At 42.2% G+C, this 15,838-nt stretch overlaps 1 protein-coding gene across 1 annotated transcript in view; it reads left to right on the top strand.

Annotated features, from left to right (window-relative positions):
* The window catches only part of CHCHD6 (coiled-coil-helix-coiled-coil-helix domain containing 6), a 301,834-nt gene that overhangs the window by 97,819 nt on the left and 188,177 nt on the right, over positions 1-15,838 (top strand). The window contains exon 5 of the mRNA XM_054975161.1: positions 10,497-10,580. Within this exon, the coding sequence (XP_054831136.1) occupies positions 10,497-10,580 (84 nt within the window). The remainder of the gene's footprint in view (positions 1-10,496; positions 10,581-15,838) is intronic.

The raw sequence follows: 15,838 nt of genomic DNA on the forward strand, positions 1-15,838 counted from the left end.
TTGTTGCTATGCAAATACAGATGTTATTGGTAATCACAGATGCAGGGAGGAATTGAGATTGCCATGTTAGTTTTATGACAGGGTAAGAAGGATGTTTCTTGCTGTACATACTGGATGCCCCAGTACAAAATACATGTCATACCTGAAAGGCATGAGTGTGTGTGTTGGGGTGTGTGCTGTCCTGTTAGAATTCTTTGAAGAGGCACATGTGAAATTATCAAACCCTCCCATCAGAGTAAATCTAAAGGCATGCATCAAGTACAAAACAAAACATAAGAATAAGCTCAAAAACTTGCCCTTGGCTACCAGGGACTTCAGTCTCTTCTTCACTCAACTATCATTGGGTGTCAAGCTCTTTGAGTGACTTGGGGCAAGTTAATTCCTCTTAGTCTGAAGTTTCCTTGCTAGGGTAACAGAGTCATCATAAGCAGAGTTATGCTCTTCTAAGCCCATTTACTTCAATGGGCTTAGAAGGGTGTAACTCTCATAGAAATATAGAGTTGGAAGGGGGTCTTACAGACCATCGAATTCAACCCGCTGCCCAATGCGGAAACAGCCTAAAGCATCCCCAATAATTATTTGTCCAGCCGCTCCTTGAAGACTGCCAATGAGGGGTAACCCACCACAACCCTAAGCAGCCGATTCCACTGCTGAACTACTATTAACGTGAAGAAGTTTTTCCTAATGTCCAGCTGGTACCTTCCCTCCTGTAGTTTAAACTCATTGTTCATTTACAGTCTTCAGTACAGTCCCACATTGGGGACTGCGCTTGTACAGGCCAGCCGCTCGGAACAGGACTTTTCTAGCTCTTAGGCTATTTGGGGGGGGATCTCTCCCACAGACCACTCCGAGCTGGTTTTTCCTGCTGAAACAGTCATGTGGTGGTTGAGGTCGCCCCCTTTTCCCTCAGGGTTTTGGGGTTTCTTGCTGCTACTGCGGAGAACAAATGTACTTCTCAGGCTTAGCATAGTTGATTTAGTTGAAATTTTTTTCCAGTTGTTGTTAGTATTCACAGTTAATAGTTTATAGTTACAGTCTTGTTAATAGTTATAGTTAAATTTAGGAAGAGATTGGTTGGATAGGTGGCTTGGCGCATGAGGGTGAGTTGGAGAATGCTCTACCCACTAGCCTGACCTTGAAACAGAGCCCCCCCCCCCTCAATCCTTCTATTGTCTTGGGATAGCGGACAAATCGCTTTTTTAAAAAGTGTGAAGATTGCTTAACTAAGATGGCTAAAACGGATGGCCACTCTCAGTGCCTCACATGCTTGGGGGGAGGGCCACATAGAGGACCATTGCAAGCAATGTCAAGTGTTTATTTCGAAGGCGAGAGCAGATCGTGCGGCACAACTAAAGGCCATGCTGTGGGAAAAGGCCATATCTAGCTCCTCAAGCCTGGCAGCTAAATAATCTGCCCTGGTTGAGCAGTTGGCACACTCGATACCTGAGACCGACTTGGAACCAACCAAAACTTTGGATCCGATGTCTACGGGTTTGTTGACGGATCCATCAGCTCTGAAGATTCAAAGCCGACTGCACTCCTGATCTTGCAATATGACAGCTTCGATATGGTCAAGGGCCAGCGTAATTCTGGGAGAGGATGACCAATCCGCTCCTTAGAGCAGAGTGTCGGGGTCACCGGCTCCAGTTGGAGTAGAGGCAGATACCTCCCAACACCCTAAATGCAAGTATAAAGACAAAAGCAAAAATAGATCTCATCAACAATAGCTGACATTGGCTCCGACACCAATATCGGACCTGGAGGACCAACTACCTTTGGAATGTCAATCAGCTAGGAGATCAAATTCCACCTCTCCAGCATCAGGCAATGGGGATGAGACTACATTGGAATCTCACCAAAGAAGGCGCTCGAGTTCAGAAGAGAGATCTCGGCAACAGTATTTCAGGGCGCCGTAGTACCCTCCATACCCCTCACCAGATTACCCACACAAGTGGGAGTGTTACCCAACTTACCCCTTTTCAGCACAGGGCTCTATTGGCTCCAAGCAGGTCACACAGATCGGATCTGACGTGGAATCTGGCAGCTCTTTCATTGACATCAAGGAGAGGGTCCTACTCAGAATCAGATGCGGAACCTTTTGGCTCGGAACCGTCTCTGGAAGAGATGGTGGGGGAGACAGAAAGGAGATCACCAGCCATTGATTACAAGCTATATGCTGAGCAACTTGTGAAAGATGTCTCAGCTCCATAGCCAAAGGCAAGAGACAACATCTTGAAACACATCTGTGCTGATACTCCAGAAGTTGTGGCATTTCCTATGATAGATGGCTTTGTGGAGATTATGGATGATCTACGACAGAAACCTGCTTCCATTCCAGTTACGACAATGAAGGTGGAAGCCCTGTATAAGGTCAAGAAAGATAAATGCCCTTATCTATTCACTCATCCACCATCCCCCTCCATGATTGCAGAGGAGTTACAGACAAAACAATGACAAGGCAGCCTTTCCATGCCGGCAGATAAAGAAGTCAAGAAAATAGATGCAATGGGCAGAAAGATATATTCTGGCTCAGCTCTCACAATCAAAATGGCCAACTTTTTAGCCATCATGAATGGTTATCAAAAAATCTTGTGGCAAAAAATAACCTCTTGCAAAGAAACCCCTTGCAAAGCTGATACAGGGTGAAGCCATCATCCTTTCAAAACAGCAAATTAACACAAGCCAGCAAATTCTGGATGTTTCAACTAGAGGTCTAAACACTGCAGTGCCTTTATGCAGACACACATGGTTACATGCTACAGTTTTTTCCTTTGAGACCAAAAACAAGATTGAAGACAGGCCATTCGAGGGCATTACCCTGTTTTTGGAGAAAACAGATGAATACTTGGCAAAAAAGAAAAAAGATCGCCGAACTGCAAAATCATATGGTATTCTTCCCTAATCTTCTGGATCACCAGCATACAGAAATACTGGGAGAAGCTTCCAGCCCAGTAGAGAGTGCCGCTCTTACAGATTCCAGCCCTACAAAGCACAGTATCCATATCATGCACATATTTGAATACAAACCAGCCTAGAAGGCGTTTGGCGGGGAGGTCAAAGTCTACACATCAGACTCACACTCCATGCCTTAAGGGCACAGAGAACAACTATGACTAGACAGCCAGTTGGCAGTGGCTCCTAATTTCTTTTTGGGCAGGTTACCATAATTCTTTGATTGTTGGGAGGTCATTACTGAAGATAGTTGGGTTTTGGCAATTATTAACAATAGCTTAGACTGGAGTAACTCTTCTTAGGATTACATTGGTAGTCATCTAACTGATCTGAGGTTAGTCTAAAATCCCTCCAAGAAGAGTTATCTACCTTGTGTTCTAGCCTACAAGGAAGAGAGTGACCACGAGCATAAATGGAATGGCTGTTGCTGTATGGGTTGCAGTGTTGGCATGGTGAGAAGGAAAAACATGTGCTGCCTTCCCAGTGTGCAGGAGCAGTGACAGTCTGCTTGGCTCAGAAGGGATTGATGGCTAGCTAGCTATTTAGACATTGGATGAGGGAGGACAGAAGTGGATGGACCAGCCGCCCCTTACAATTTGAACAGCAGCCTCTACCCCTCATTGTTGCTGCACTTGAAGGCTTGGGAGTGTAGCACAGGCAGGCGGATTGGGAAGCTGTCAGTGTACTGGGCCCAGCAGCATTGGAGGTGCAGTGGGATGGGAGAAAGCAGGAGTGGCTGTGACAATCCCTGCTTGAGCAGCAGTCTCCATCTTTTGCTGTTGCTGGGTTGATGGCTAAGGGTTGGAGTTGGAGTTCTGTCTCATATTTTCTAAATTTATTTACTAGGCAGAAAACTGAAATACCAGACTGGTTTCAAGAGTAGACTCCAGGCAACGCTAGGAATTATGATGGTCTTGCTTCAAGTCATAACAAAATATTTTTCCTTTAATCATTTGGCTTTCTGCTTACGTCTTACACCTTCAGAGTTACTGTAGTGGTGGTAGCAGCGTATGAGCAAGGTTTTGGTTTTTTGTCCTTTTGCAACATTCCCTGAAGTATGAGAATATATAACCCAAGATTAGTAGTGTGTAATCTCATGCCATGGAACTCAGCAAAAAAGGGCATTTTCCCCAGGAGAATATGGTCAAAAGCTGTTAGGGCAGAAGTGAAGAGTGATAGTTAGTTACCACCACCAGGCTAAGAATTTGTAGGTTGAAATACCAACAGAATACACTCACAGCCAAATGCAATTTCTAGTTCCCTGTAGCTTTGGGCTCCAGAATGCTTAGCGTTCATTTCACAATTCATCTGTGTAAATGGAGACATGAAGTACAGCTTCAACTCATACATTAGCTCATATACTCATATGGATATAGTATCATACATTTTCTCCCTTATCCGTTTTTTCCCTGTTATTAAAAGCATTTTACATAAGTGTCTCTGCGCCTTTGTTGGCTACCTGTGGTCTTCATACTCTATGAAATTTGTAATTTCTGCAACAGCTAGCTTGTTTTGGGATAGCAACAGCTTCTGGCTTCAGATGGAGAATAAGCAGCAGAGAAAAAGAGAGAGGGGGGAGTTCTTAATAAATATCCTGAATTCATACAAAATGTCCCTGGTTGCCTAGGCCTGTTTTGTAACGTTTTTGATATGGTGAATATTTGAAATGACAACCTTTCTAGATGTGCCATACAAATTTTAAGCACAACAACAACAGTGTCTATTAAAGTACCCAGTAATAGCAGCTGGAGGTACAGTTGAAAACTAAAAGCATCTTTTTAAGCAGCACTGTCTCGGCATGGAATGTTTTGCAGCTCAGTTCTCTTTCTGCCTTTATCCTCCCAGGAGGATTATTTTTAAATGAACAAGGTATCGAAAACAAGTCTTGAGTTGCAAGTAAACCTTCTTCCTGCCTGCTGCCTCTTAATTTACAGTGTTAGTTATACTATTGGATTGGGTGGACGACTGATCAAGAGATATTGCTGGGCATAGCTGTCTGGTAATGCTCTCACTATTTCAGGTTAATTCTCAGTCTTAGATCTTTTCTCTCTCTGGAGTGGTAACTATGCATTTGGTAATAGCCTCTTGCTGCTTCATTAAATCTTGAGGGGGGAGCTGTGATTGTTACATTTTAAGGTTAGTTATGTTTGTTTTTCATAGCAGTTCTAACTCAAACATGGGAATACAATGTGATGCTCTTCCTTCCCTTAAAGCAGGAGGAAGCAGAGAATTGTTGTACGCTTCTCACCTCCCTAAGTAGGAGAGAAGTTCCAGGTGAAGGCTGCCTGGGTTGGTTCCATTTGGATGAAGAGAACTGGAGATTTAGCTTGTATTCTGTAGTATTTAGGATTCTAGTGGCACCTTACTGACTAACAACATTTGTTCCAGGATAAGTTTTTGTGAGTGAGAGCTTCTCAAATATACAAGAGTTAGAGTCAAAGAGGCAGAGCAACAGATCTGCTAACCCCACATCAGATCCCTGGGATGGGGGAGAGGGAAGGGAGAGCGAGAGATCCAGCACACGATGGTGTTCCAGTCAACTCCCGACTATCTCTGTTCCAAACTCAGACCTTTCTTCACCCATATACACAATTGCCCCCTCTTCTCAGCTAGGCAGGAGTCATTTTCCAAGGTGGCATGGATACTTAAGAGAGCTAACAAGAGACCATCCCCTAATACTTTGAACCCTCTGAAGAAACATCAGTTGACCATTCTGAATAATTAATCTAATAATTAATGATTAATCATTAATCTAATGGCTAGCTAGCAGCTATAGCAGTACTTTCTTCAGGGGTGGGATCAGAATATGAAGCAGCAATTTTCTCTGCCTGTAACACTAAACTGCTTTTGAGTGTACCTTTCATTTTCATGTTCTGATTTAAGTAAGAAACTGGTGAAACCTGAATATTTTTTCTATGAGAAGAACTTGCCAAGTGAATTTTAATAGGTTTTGGAAATCCTATTTGCATGCATTAGATAACAAGGAAGTCGTAAAATCATTTTTTCTACATTTATACCCTGTCTTCTTCCTCAGTGGGGACCCAAAATGGCTGACATCATTCTCCTCTCCTCCATTTTTTCCCTCACAACAGCCCTGTGAGATAGGTTAGGTTAAGAATATGTGATTGGCCCAAGATCATCCAGCAAGTTTCCATGACAGAGCGGGGAATCTAATCTGGTTCACCCAGATGATAATCTGGGGTCTTTTCCTCACAGGGCATTTTCATTGGTTCTGGCCCCATACTGCGTCAATTTCTCTCCATACTTCTACACACACAGTCAAAATACCCCAATTCAGTCTCCAAACTGCTTCTCAGACTTTTTTGTATTTTTCATGGAGAAAGGCTGCAACTGCTGCAGAACTGATCTTTCCCTGGCTTTTCTTCTGCTTTACACCCCAATATTTTTTCTCAGAAAATTCAAACCATGGCTTTTTTGAAGTGCAGAATGCTTTCTTCAGTGTGAGGCCTGCCCCTAGCCCTGCCTTTTGCCCTCCCCTTTATTCCCTTGCACTCTGATTGGTTGAACAGCAACCAATCAAGCTTTTTTCCTGAATTAAAAACTAAATAGCATAAAAAGTCAAGAAAATAAAACCCTTGTAAATATCCTCAGCAATCAGCTGAGGAAACTGGATTCCTCAGCCCATGGACTGAGAAAACTGACAAGTCATCAAAACTCGCAGCAGAATTGGGGCAATTTTCTAATGCAGAAATAAAACACAGACACCACTTTTGGTTCAACTCCCTCAAAGTGGCCTCTTCCACATGGTGAACTTTACATCGGGCTTTCTGTGTATTCAGCCCATGAGGATTGGATCTGCTTTATTCATTGGTTCTGGCCCCATACTACTTTGATTCCTTAATTCTACACTTTAAGGAAATCCAACCGAAGTGGTGTCTTGTTTTTTATTTCTGCGCTTGAAAAATATTCCATTTCTACTGTGGGATTTGAGGACTTGTCAGTTTCCTCAGTTCCTTCCTCAGTCAGTTGATTGCTGAGGAAACTTACATGGGGGTTTTTTTTGGTCTTCTTTTAATGGCACCAAGGTTGCAGTGTTGCTGGTTAATTTTTTTTTTAATGCCAAAAAAGAATGGATGAAAATATACAGGAAAAACAGGTGAAAACTTTAAAATATAAAGTGGGATTCAGGGCATTCTGCAGAGTTCTTGTGTTATCTGTAATGCAGCATTTCCCCCCCTGACAGTTGCAAGGGTTTTTTTCTTTAAGGCACCAACCGTGCACCATTGCTATTCTATTTTAAAAAATCAGGGGGGAGAGTTGATTGGTTGCTATTCAACCAATCAGGATGCAGGGGAATAAAGGGGGAGGGCAAAAGGCAGGGCTAGGGCCATGCCTCACTCTGAAGAAAGTATTCTGCACTTCAAAAAAGCCCTGGTTTAACTTTGCTGGAAAGAAAATCAGGGTATGGCTACAGGGAGAAAAGCTGCGTTAAAACCAGGGAAAGATCAATTCTGCAGCAGATTCAGTCTTTCTCCATGAGGAGAAAAGCCTAGGACGCAGTTTGGAGACTGAATTGGGGTATTTTGACTGTGTGAGCAAAACTCTGGAGAGAAATCAATGCAGTATGGGGCCAGAACTGCTAAAAAAGCCCTGTATGGAAAAAAACTAGTATAGAATTAAAGAATCAAAGCAGTATGGGGCCAGAACTGATGAATGAAGTAGATCCAGTCCTCATGGGTTGAATATGCAGAAAGCCCAATGTGAAGTTCACCATGTGGAAGAGGCCAGGCTCCCCCTTTATTCTTTAAAACTATATCTGCTGTTCAGGGTTTTTTTGCTGGCAGTACTCTTGATGATCTCACAGGGTGAGATCAGAAGGGCTTGGTGCTGGTAGGAATCTAATATTTCTACCTGTGAACCTTCCTTTTCCCATCATGCTCAGAGTCCTGCCTGCTGAGGGGAATTTTCTCAAGCAGTACTTTTTGACTGGTGAAATGGCAATTCAGTGCAATACCAATGTCTGTCTTTCATCAGAAAAGAAGAGAGAAGGAAACATTTGGCTAGTTGTATTTTCAGATGTTATTTTTCTTGTTTATTATGGCAGTTGTCCATAAAATGACAAATCTGAGCTCACAGGGAACACTTCTGCTCAGGCTGTTTAATCATAATCATTCCTTGGGAGGGGGAGGGATACTGGTTCCCTTGATGAGTTACATCTGCCTCAGCCTCCTCCCTTATTGCTGGCACAGCATGCATGCTATGGAGCAGTGTTCTCATGTGCTACCACAGCAATGTTAACTGTGTTTTAGGTTCCTGTTGCTGCCTTCAAGTCCTGTCAGGGTCTCAAATCAGTGGCCCTAAAACCAGACCAGCAGCTGGCTTCTGATTTTCCTAGTTTTGATCCAGATAAAGGAAGGTAGATAGGAAAAGAAGAGCTGCAGAATTTCCTGTTTGGAAGAAGAAGTGAGCTGTGACTCACAAAAGCTCATACTTTATCACAAATGTTGTTAGTCTTCTAGGTGCTATTGGACTCTTGCTCTTTTCTAATGCTATAGATAGACTAACATGGCTACCCATCTCGATCTATTTGGAAGGGCCACAATAATTTTTTGGACCTAGTGAATGGTTTCAGAATCCCCTAATGACTTTAGCTAAGTAAGTGTGGACCTGATAGTACCTACATAGGAGATACCAAGGAGCCCATATAAACAATTCTGAGTTTTCTAAAAGGAGAACAGGCTACAGGAATGAAAAAAGCATAAGAATTTGTCCACTACAGAATAAATGTTAATCATATTTAATTCTCAACATGATCCCATCTGTGGATATTTAAATCCAGAGATTTGAGTCATGAACAGACAAGACAGATCTTTCTATAAACCTGGAAAAAGCTCCAGGTTGGCAGAAAACCCTGAAATCTTTTTTTTTTAAAAACCTGGCTTGCTAAAACTCCTCAAAATAATGTAAGCAGAAGCCTGTACCTTTAAGAAATGAATGCCCTCTGAGATCTTGGAGGCTAGGCAATCACAACAGTATTGTTCGCCTTCAAACATTGGTTTCTGTCAGTGAAAAGCGAGGGAGCGTGCCCTTTCTAGGTCTACTTTATCCTTCCACACCTGTCCTGGAGGGGAGAACTCAATGGCTAGGTTCAGCAGCAACCACTAAGCAATTTAATAGTATGTAGTTTGTGCAACGCACCCTGGTCTGTTGATGGCTCCTGTACAACTTAATGCCATACAATTTTCCTGAGCCCAGTGACAACCTCTACACAACCTGCACAACTTGGCTGGGCCCACAGTTGCCACCAAGCAACTCACCTGAGTGACTTGCTGCTGTTCAGCTTCTGCTACTGAACTAGACTTTTCCCAGGGGGAGGGAGCACAGCAAAGCTAAACACCAGTGTGGCATAGTGATTAGAATGTCCGATTACGATCTGGGAGACCGAGGTTCAAATCCTTACTCTTCCAGTCACTCTGTTTCAGCTTAATCTACCTGACAAGGTGTTGAGAGGAGAAGATGTGAGCAGCTTTAAGTTCCCATTGGGGAGAAAGGTGGAGTATAAATGATGTAATTAAATTATAAATTAACTCTGAAGTCTGGAGTGGGGGCAGATAAAAGAAAGGTTGCTTGGTGAGTAGGAAGGAGAACACTTAAATGGGAGAATATATAAGGGTTGCCCGAAAGAAGAAATCTTGTAGGAAATGGGATTTTCTTAGAATTATTGACTCACTGGAAAAGACAATAATGCTAAAAGAAGGCAGTAAGAAAAGAGTAAGATCCAATCTGAGATGGCTTGACTCAGTAAAAGAAGCCACAGCCTTCACTTGCAAGACCTGAGCAAAGCTCTTAATGAATAGGACACTTTGAAGGTCATTAATTCATATGGGCGCCATAAGCTAGAAGCAACTTGATGGCATGTAATGCAAACACACAAACTCAACTTCCAAATGGATGTTGCGATGCTGTAGTTGTGCAAATACCGCTTGATAAAAGAAAATGGCATGTATCTCAGCCTGGGTTTCTCAAGCTAAAGGGAATGATCTGTGAAAAATGACATGTCAACTAGAATAAAATTAGAAGAATTTGGATAGGGGCAGAAATGGTATGATGTAGTCTTTCTTTTTGTTCTTTCTCTCTCTCCTTCCCTCTTATTGCTCCTTTTGGTTCAAATTGCAATCTTCTGGACAGGGAACTGTGTCCCTTTGTGTTGGTGTAGTGTGGTCCTGTGACCTCAGAACTTCCCTATTCTGCTGCTTGCATAGATCCATCCACTCAGAGAGAGGTGTGAGCAGCAGCCCAAATCAGAGCATTTCAGCTTGCTTATCTTGCCAGACTTCTACAAAGCAGAAAACATTTTATAGGACCAACTGTTTAGAACTGCAGGCACAATCTGGAATTAAGTGGTATATTGCCCTGATACGTAGTTCATATGGAAAAGAGCTTCCAATATTTCCTTGCTGCTGGTCTGGTGTGTTATGTTTTCTTTAGATTATATTCCATCCTCACCTTGTCTCAATCTTCCCTCTTTCTTCTTCATTTTTGTCTTTTGTTCAGTTAACACCCTATTTTGTATTTCCTCACAGTCCCAGGAACTGCAGTGGAAGGAAGAAGAGCTGAAACAGAGGGATGCCTTCTATAAGGAACAGTTGGCCCGCATTGAGCAGAAGGTGAGGCTGTGTTGTCTTTTATTTGCAGTGGCTGAATACTAACTGGATCAGACGTCGATCTGAGTGGATCAGCCGAGAAGAGAAATGAGAACCATTGTGCTGAAGCCTGGAACTGTCAGCCCTTATTATGCGTCCCTCGGGCCCTCCTCCCATCATGCAGTCTTAAGCCACTTCACAATCTGAACCTTTTTAACAGCTCACATTTAAAAGATAATTGGTTTTTAACTGGATGATTTTAAAAAAAAAATACTAGTTTACAATTCAGTCTTATTTGCCCTTCCCCCTCACTGTGGGGTTTAGTTGAAAGTAAAGTTACCTTTTTAAAATTCCTTTTTAAAAAAACATCAGTTAAAGTAACCTCAGATCATTCTATACATATGAATTACGGTTGTTATTATTAATTTATCTCTGGGAATCAAAGTGTGTTATGCCAAAATACTGTCTGCTCCTTTGCTTAGAAATGAACATGATTTAAGGAGGTACCATCGAGCATCTTTTCAGCCTAAAATGGCCTTTGGAAATCCATTTATGGATTTGAATCTTTTTCCTGGATGTGGGGGTCGCTTCTCTGTTTAATTGTTTATCATGATGAGTTTTTAAAAATTGATAAGGTAAAGAATTGGAACAACCACACTATTCCCTAGAAGCCCATGTCCTGGCTATTAGCAGTAGCATTTGTCTTTTTAAAAAATAAATGTGTGAAGAATAATATTCCATAACCTTAAAGTAATTAGACCTCTTGATAGGGCTCATGTATTTGACTCTTAGTAGCACTACGTATGTGTGAGAGGAATAATGCTGAAACTACTGTCTACCAGTATTTTGACAAGCATGCTACAAGCTGGGTCAGAAGTATGAGATAGTCCCACTGTTGTGTATAATAAGAACATATTCTTCTCCACTCTTGTGCCTTGTAATGGCTTTGCCTTTAGTCTACTGAGTTAGAGGGTAGACTGCAGCACAGCATAAGAGAGGGAGAAAGTCATGCCATAAACTATTACTATTACCTGTGGCACCTGTGTTGTAAGTTGGTCATCCATGGCATAAATTGGTTTCCCAAGAGGTGGAAGAAATTGTGCATTGGTTTTGGTGACTGTAACATAAGAGGACGGTAAGAACAAGAGCACAAAATTACAGCTTGAACAGAGAGGGCAGATCTGGCAGGACCTCCTGTTGCCAGAACTGCTCTTTATTATAATGGGGAATTAGCTATAGCAGTCTGTAACTTAAAATTAAGCGCGGATCATAACCTATGTATACGGAGGTCCCGATCCCAGACACTCTAGTGAAAAAGAGGCAGACAACAAATAGGTTCCAAACACGTGTATTTAGTGTGGCGTAAGCCTAAACTTGCACAAGCATACAAGAAACACACAAGATCTAGGAAATACAGAGTGTGAAATACAGAGACGTTCGCATTAGCTGGTTCCCAACGATGATAGGGGGGAATACCCACTTATCCTGAAGCGAAGCAGAGACACAGCAGCGAGGGTGGCCCAATGCCAGCACTGGGACCACAGACGGACAGCAAGGAAGTCTGGATAGGAATGGCCTAAGCACCGAGTGGTCTGCTAGCAGCGGCTTGGGCCCATATGAGGCAGGCTTCCATGGAGGCAGGGGGAACAACACTTAAAACACAGTCCAAGGCAAAGAACAGGCACGGTCCGTGGCAGATGGCACTGCAGGCACGGGGCACACAATCCAAACGCACACTGGGAAATCCAGATACAGGTCAGGGCAGGGCTGCCCAGAAAGAGAGTCCTTTTGTGCAGTTATCCAAACATGGAGTCAGTGAACTGCACAGTCTATAGCAGCAGCAAGGTAGTAAAACAGCAGACAGGAAACTGACGCGTGTACTAGAGCACACACGTGCAAAGCAATCTTTGTGCAGCAGTGAAACAGTAACGCAGGAAACTTTAACACAGTTCATGGCAGGCCTTAAAGCAGGGGAGGGGCCTGCTTGGCAACACTCCTCCTCCTCCACCTCCAAACCAAGACGCCATGGATTCTTGTTAATTTTCTATTGCTGCTATTGGCAAAGTATGCTCATGAGCCGATTCACTCTGTACACTTAACTACTTTTATTCTATGTAATTAATTAAAAATGAACTGTTAAAACTATCACCCAATGTTGGTTGAATTTAAGTTCTATTTATGTTTAGTAGGGATTGTGCAATGAAATTTCCAGCAGTCTACCAACCATCGCTCTAATTATCTCAGTTGTCCATATGTTCACAGGCAAAAGGAATTTTTATTTATTTATTGCAATTTCTTGGCCTCATGCTGTGTGCCTTTTTCTCTCTCTCTCTTGGGTTTTGTAAAGTAGAAATAACTGGGAATATTTGTATATGTATCCATCTCTCTTTTCTAGCTTGCAGCGAAACAGTGTTCTATACTGTCCTGCAAGCCTCAGAATTCTTATTTGTTTATTTTAAATAAGTTTTCACCCTTTCCCAGTTGTATTCTTTGGCTTCCTTTGCTGGTTCTAAACACACAATCCTTTAAAAAAAGTGGAGGAAATCCATTGAACTCATTCAGGCTAACTTCTAAGTAAACATGCATGGGATTGGGTTGTAAATAGGGTTTAAAATTAGCTGAGGGATGGTTTGTTTGGAAGAGCTTGAAGATGATGGTAAAACTTTGCAGCCCTGTTGCATGTTGATTCCCCCCCCCCCCTCCTTTCCCGCAGTCTTGTGCACAAAAGCCAGTCAATATTAAGGGCAGGTTTTGTTTCCTCACTTTATAGCACTAGATAGTTTTCTGACCCTTAAACACTAGCATTTTGCTAGTAATAAAATAGAAGAATGCCTCCAACTGTTATAGAATGAGCCTAGATTAGAGCTGGAGGTGGAGGGGTGTTGGAGAGGAGAGAAATGTACTTGAAACAGTGTAATAAAGCTTAATTGTATTAGTTTTGAAAAAGATTTTCGATCTTCTCCATGGATAATTTTATTCCTATAATGGTCGGAAAGATGGAAAATGCAGCACTGAACAATCTTTTATATTAGCTGTTGCTTTTATATAATTCTGCTTTCATTTGTTGAATACACACAGACCTTGACTTTTCTCTCTTTTTTTGCTTCTGTAGTTACTGCTTTGGAACTTTTTAATCCATTTAGAAAAAAATGAGGTTCAATGGGAGATAAGTTGAGGGGGAAACTTCTGAACAGCTGTTGTTTGATTAGGTTGTCACGGATGGATGTTCTGGAATTACAAAGCTAACCTCTTCGAGGCGTTTGGGGGAGGTTGGGTGCTGGTGAAAGGCAAGGTGGTGATTCAGCTTGGAAATCAGAGGTCCAAATCATTCTTGAAGAGAACAGTCTTCCCTCTACCCCATCTGTGCTTTTCGAGGGCATGGATTTGGCTCTGTACCTGTGTGCATTCATTAACAAGGCTGTTCTTCAGTTCTAAAAACATAAGATTTATTAATTCCAATGGATGTTATTTTCATATGAAAATTCGAGGGGCTACAACCTAAGGGACTTTTTTTCGCTTCCTTAACTCTTTTAATACAGATATTTATTTATTTATTATCTGCCTTTCTCCGTGAGACCCAAGGTGGATTACAGTGCAAGTTAGTACAGGCAACAACTGGGACATTCAGTGAACAAATAAATGAGGTACGGATTGCAGAAATTTGGAAAGCCTAAATCTGAACCCAGAGATGAAATATTGCTAGAACAAAGAATAACTAAACATGACATCTTAAATGATACAGAAACTACCCAATAGGAACATATCTGTGTCAACAGACAGTACCTAGCTGAATAGTCTACAGTCCTTGTCCCTTTAAGAAAAGCATCTCTCTGAGCCTGAATAATTTGATTTTGCCCAGCTGCAAGGTGGTATCTGCACAAAGTCCTGTACAGATAAGTGAAGCTGCCATGGTAGAACATAGGGGAGATGCGATCCTGCAGATATGATGGACCAAGACCATGAATTGCTTTGTATGTGATTGTCAAAACCTTGAATTGAGCCCAATACCTGATGAGTAGCCAGTGGAATGATTGCAGAATGGGAGTAGTATGCATGCTCCGCTGTGCTCCTGATAATAAATGAGCGGGGGCATTCTGCATCAACTGGAATCTCTGAGTTGAATTCAAGGGGAGACCTCTGTAGAGTACCTCACAGTAGTCTAGTCTTGATCTTACCATGGCATGAATCCAGGTGGTCTGATCAACTGCATCAAGGTAGGCGGCCATCTTCCAGGCAAGTCTGAGTTGGGAGAAGCAAAGATGTATGGCCTTTGTCTATATTCAGACAGAAGTCACCAGCTAAAACCACCAGATCCATCTCCATCCCATAGTCTAGCCTAAAACTAAATTGAAAAGGGTCCAGAGCATCAGAATTATTTAAGAAGGCCTGGAATTGGTTAGCTACTGCTCTCTCAATCTCTTTGTCCAGAAAAGGGCAGATAAATGACTGGATGATAATTGGCCTCATCATTTTTGTCTAGGAATGGTTTTTTAAAGTATCAGATGAATGACTGGTTCTTTGAGTGGCCAAGGGAAGGTGCCCTGAGTTAGTAACTGATTTATGATAGGCATCAAGGGTTCATTTATGTGGTATTCATGATTTTAGCAGCCAAGAAGGGCAAGGATCTAGTGCACAAGTAATGGACTTCACAGATGCCAGGATCTTGTCAATACCCTTATAATGAAATCTGTTGCCTGCTGCTTCTCAAGAGGTAAAAATTACTGCTTCTCAGGGGGGTAATGAGATTCTTGGCCAAAGAAGGTTTATTTCATTGGCCGAAGAAAATCTCATTGGGAGATCATTCCACTGGCTGTATCTAGTGTCACAGTTCTCAAAGTGTGAGGTGGCCCTTTTAGAGGAGATGAAATCTAGGTCATCTTATTGAGTCAGAATGCAATCTGCTCTCCTATCTAACATTACAAAATATGAATATGTTTCCAGTGTGTTTAGTAGATGCACATTGCTGATAGACAGCCAATTTAATGCACAATCTCTTTACTTCTCTGAAATTTCTTCTTCGGGGACCCAGGAGCACAAAATGAACTATACTGCCTTGCTCCCTTGACCTGCTGGCGTTGTAGGATACAGAGACCATCTAGTTCAGTCCACTTCAATCTAGCCAAGAAAGGCAGGATTACCCATTTACCACTAACCACATGGTACCCTACACTGAAGATAGGTGGCTTTAAATAAATAGTGCTAGATAACTTGGGCAAATGAGCTAGTTCCAGACTTTGGGAGCTGCAAAGTCTACAGTCCTTGTCCTTGTCCCTTTAAGCCCT

This window comes from Eublepharis macularius, chromosome 4 (genome assembly GCF_028583425.1).
Source record: "Eublepharis macularius isolate TG4126 chromosome 4, MPM_Emac_v1.0, whole genome shotgun sequence".
NCBI lineage: Eukaryota > Metazoa > Chordata > Lepidosauria > Squamata > Eublepharidae > Eublepharis > Eublepharis macularius.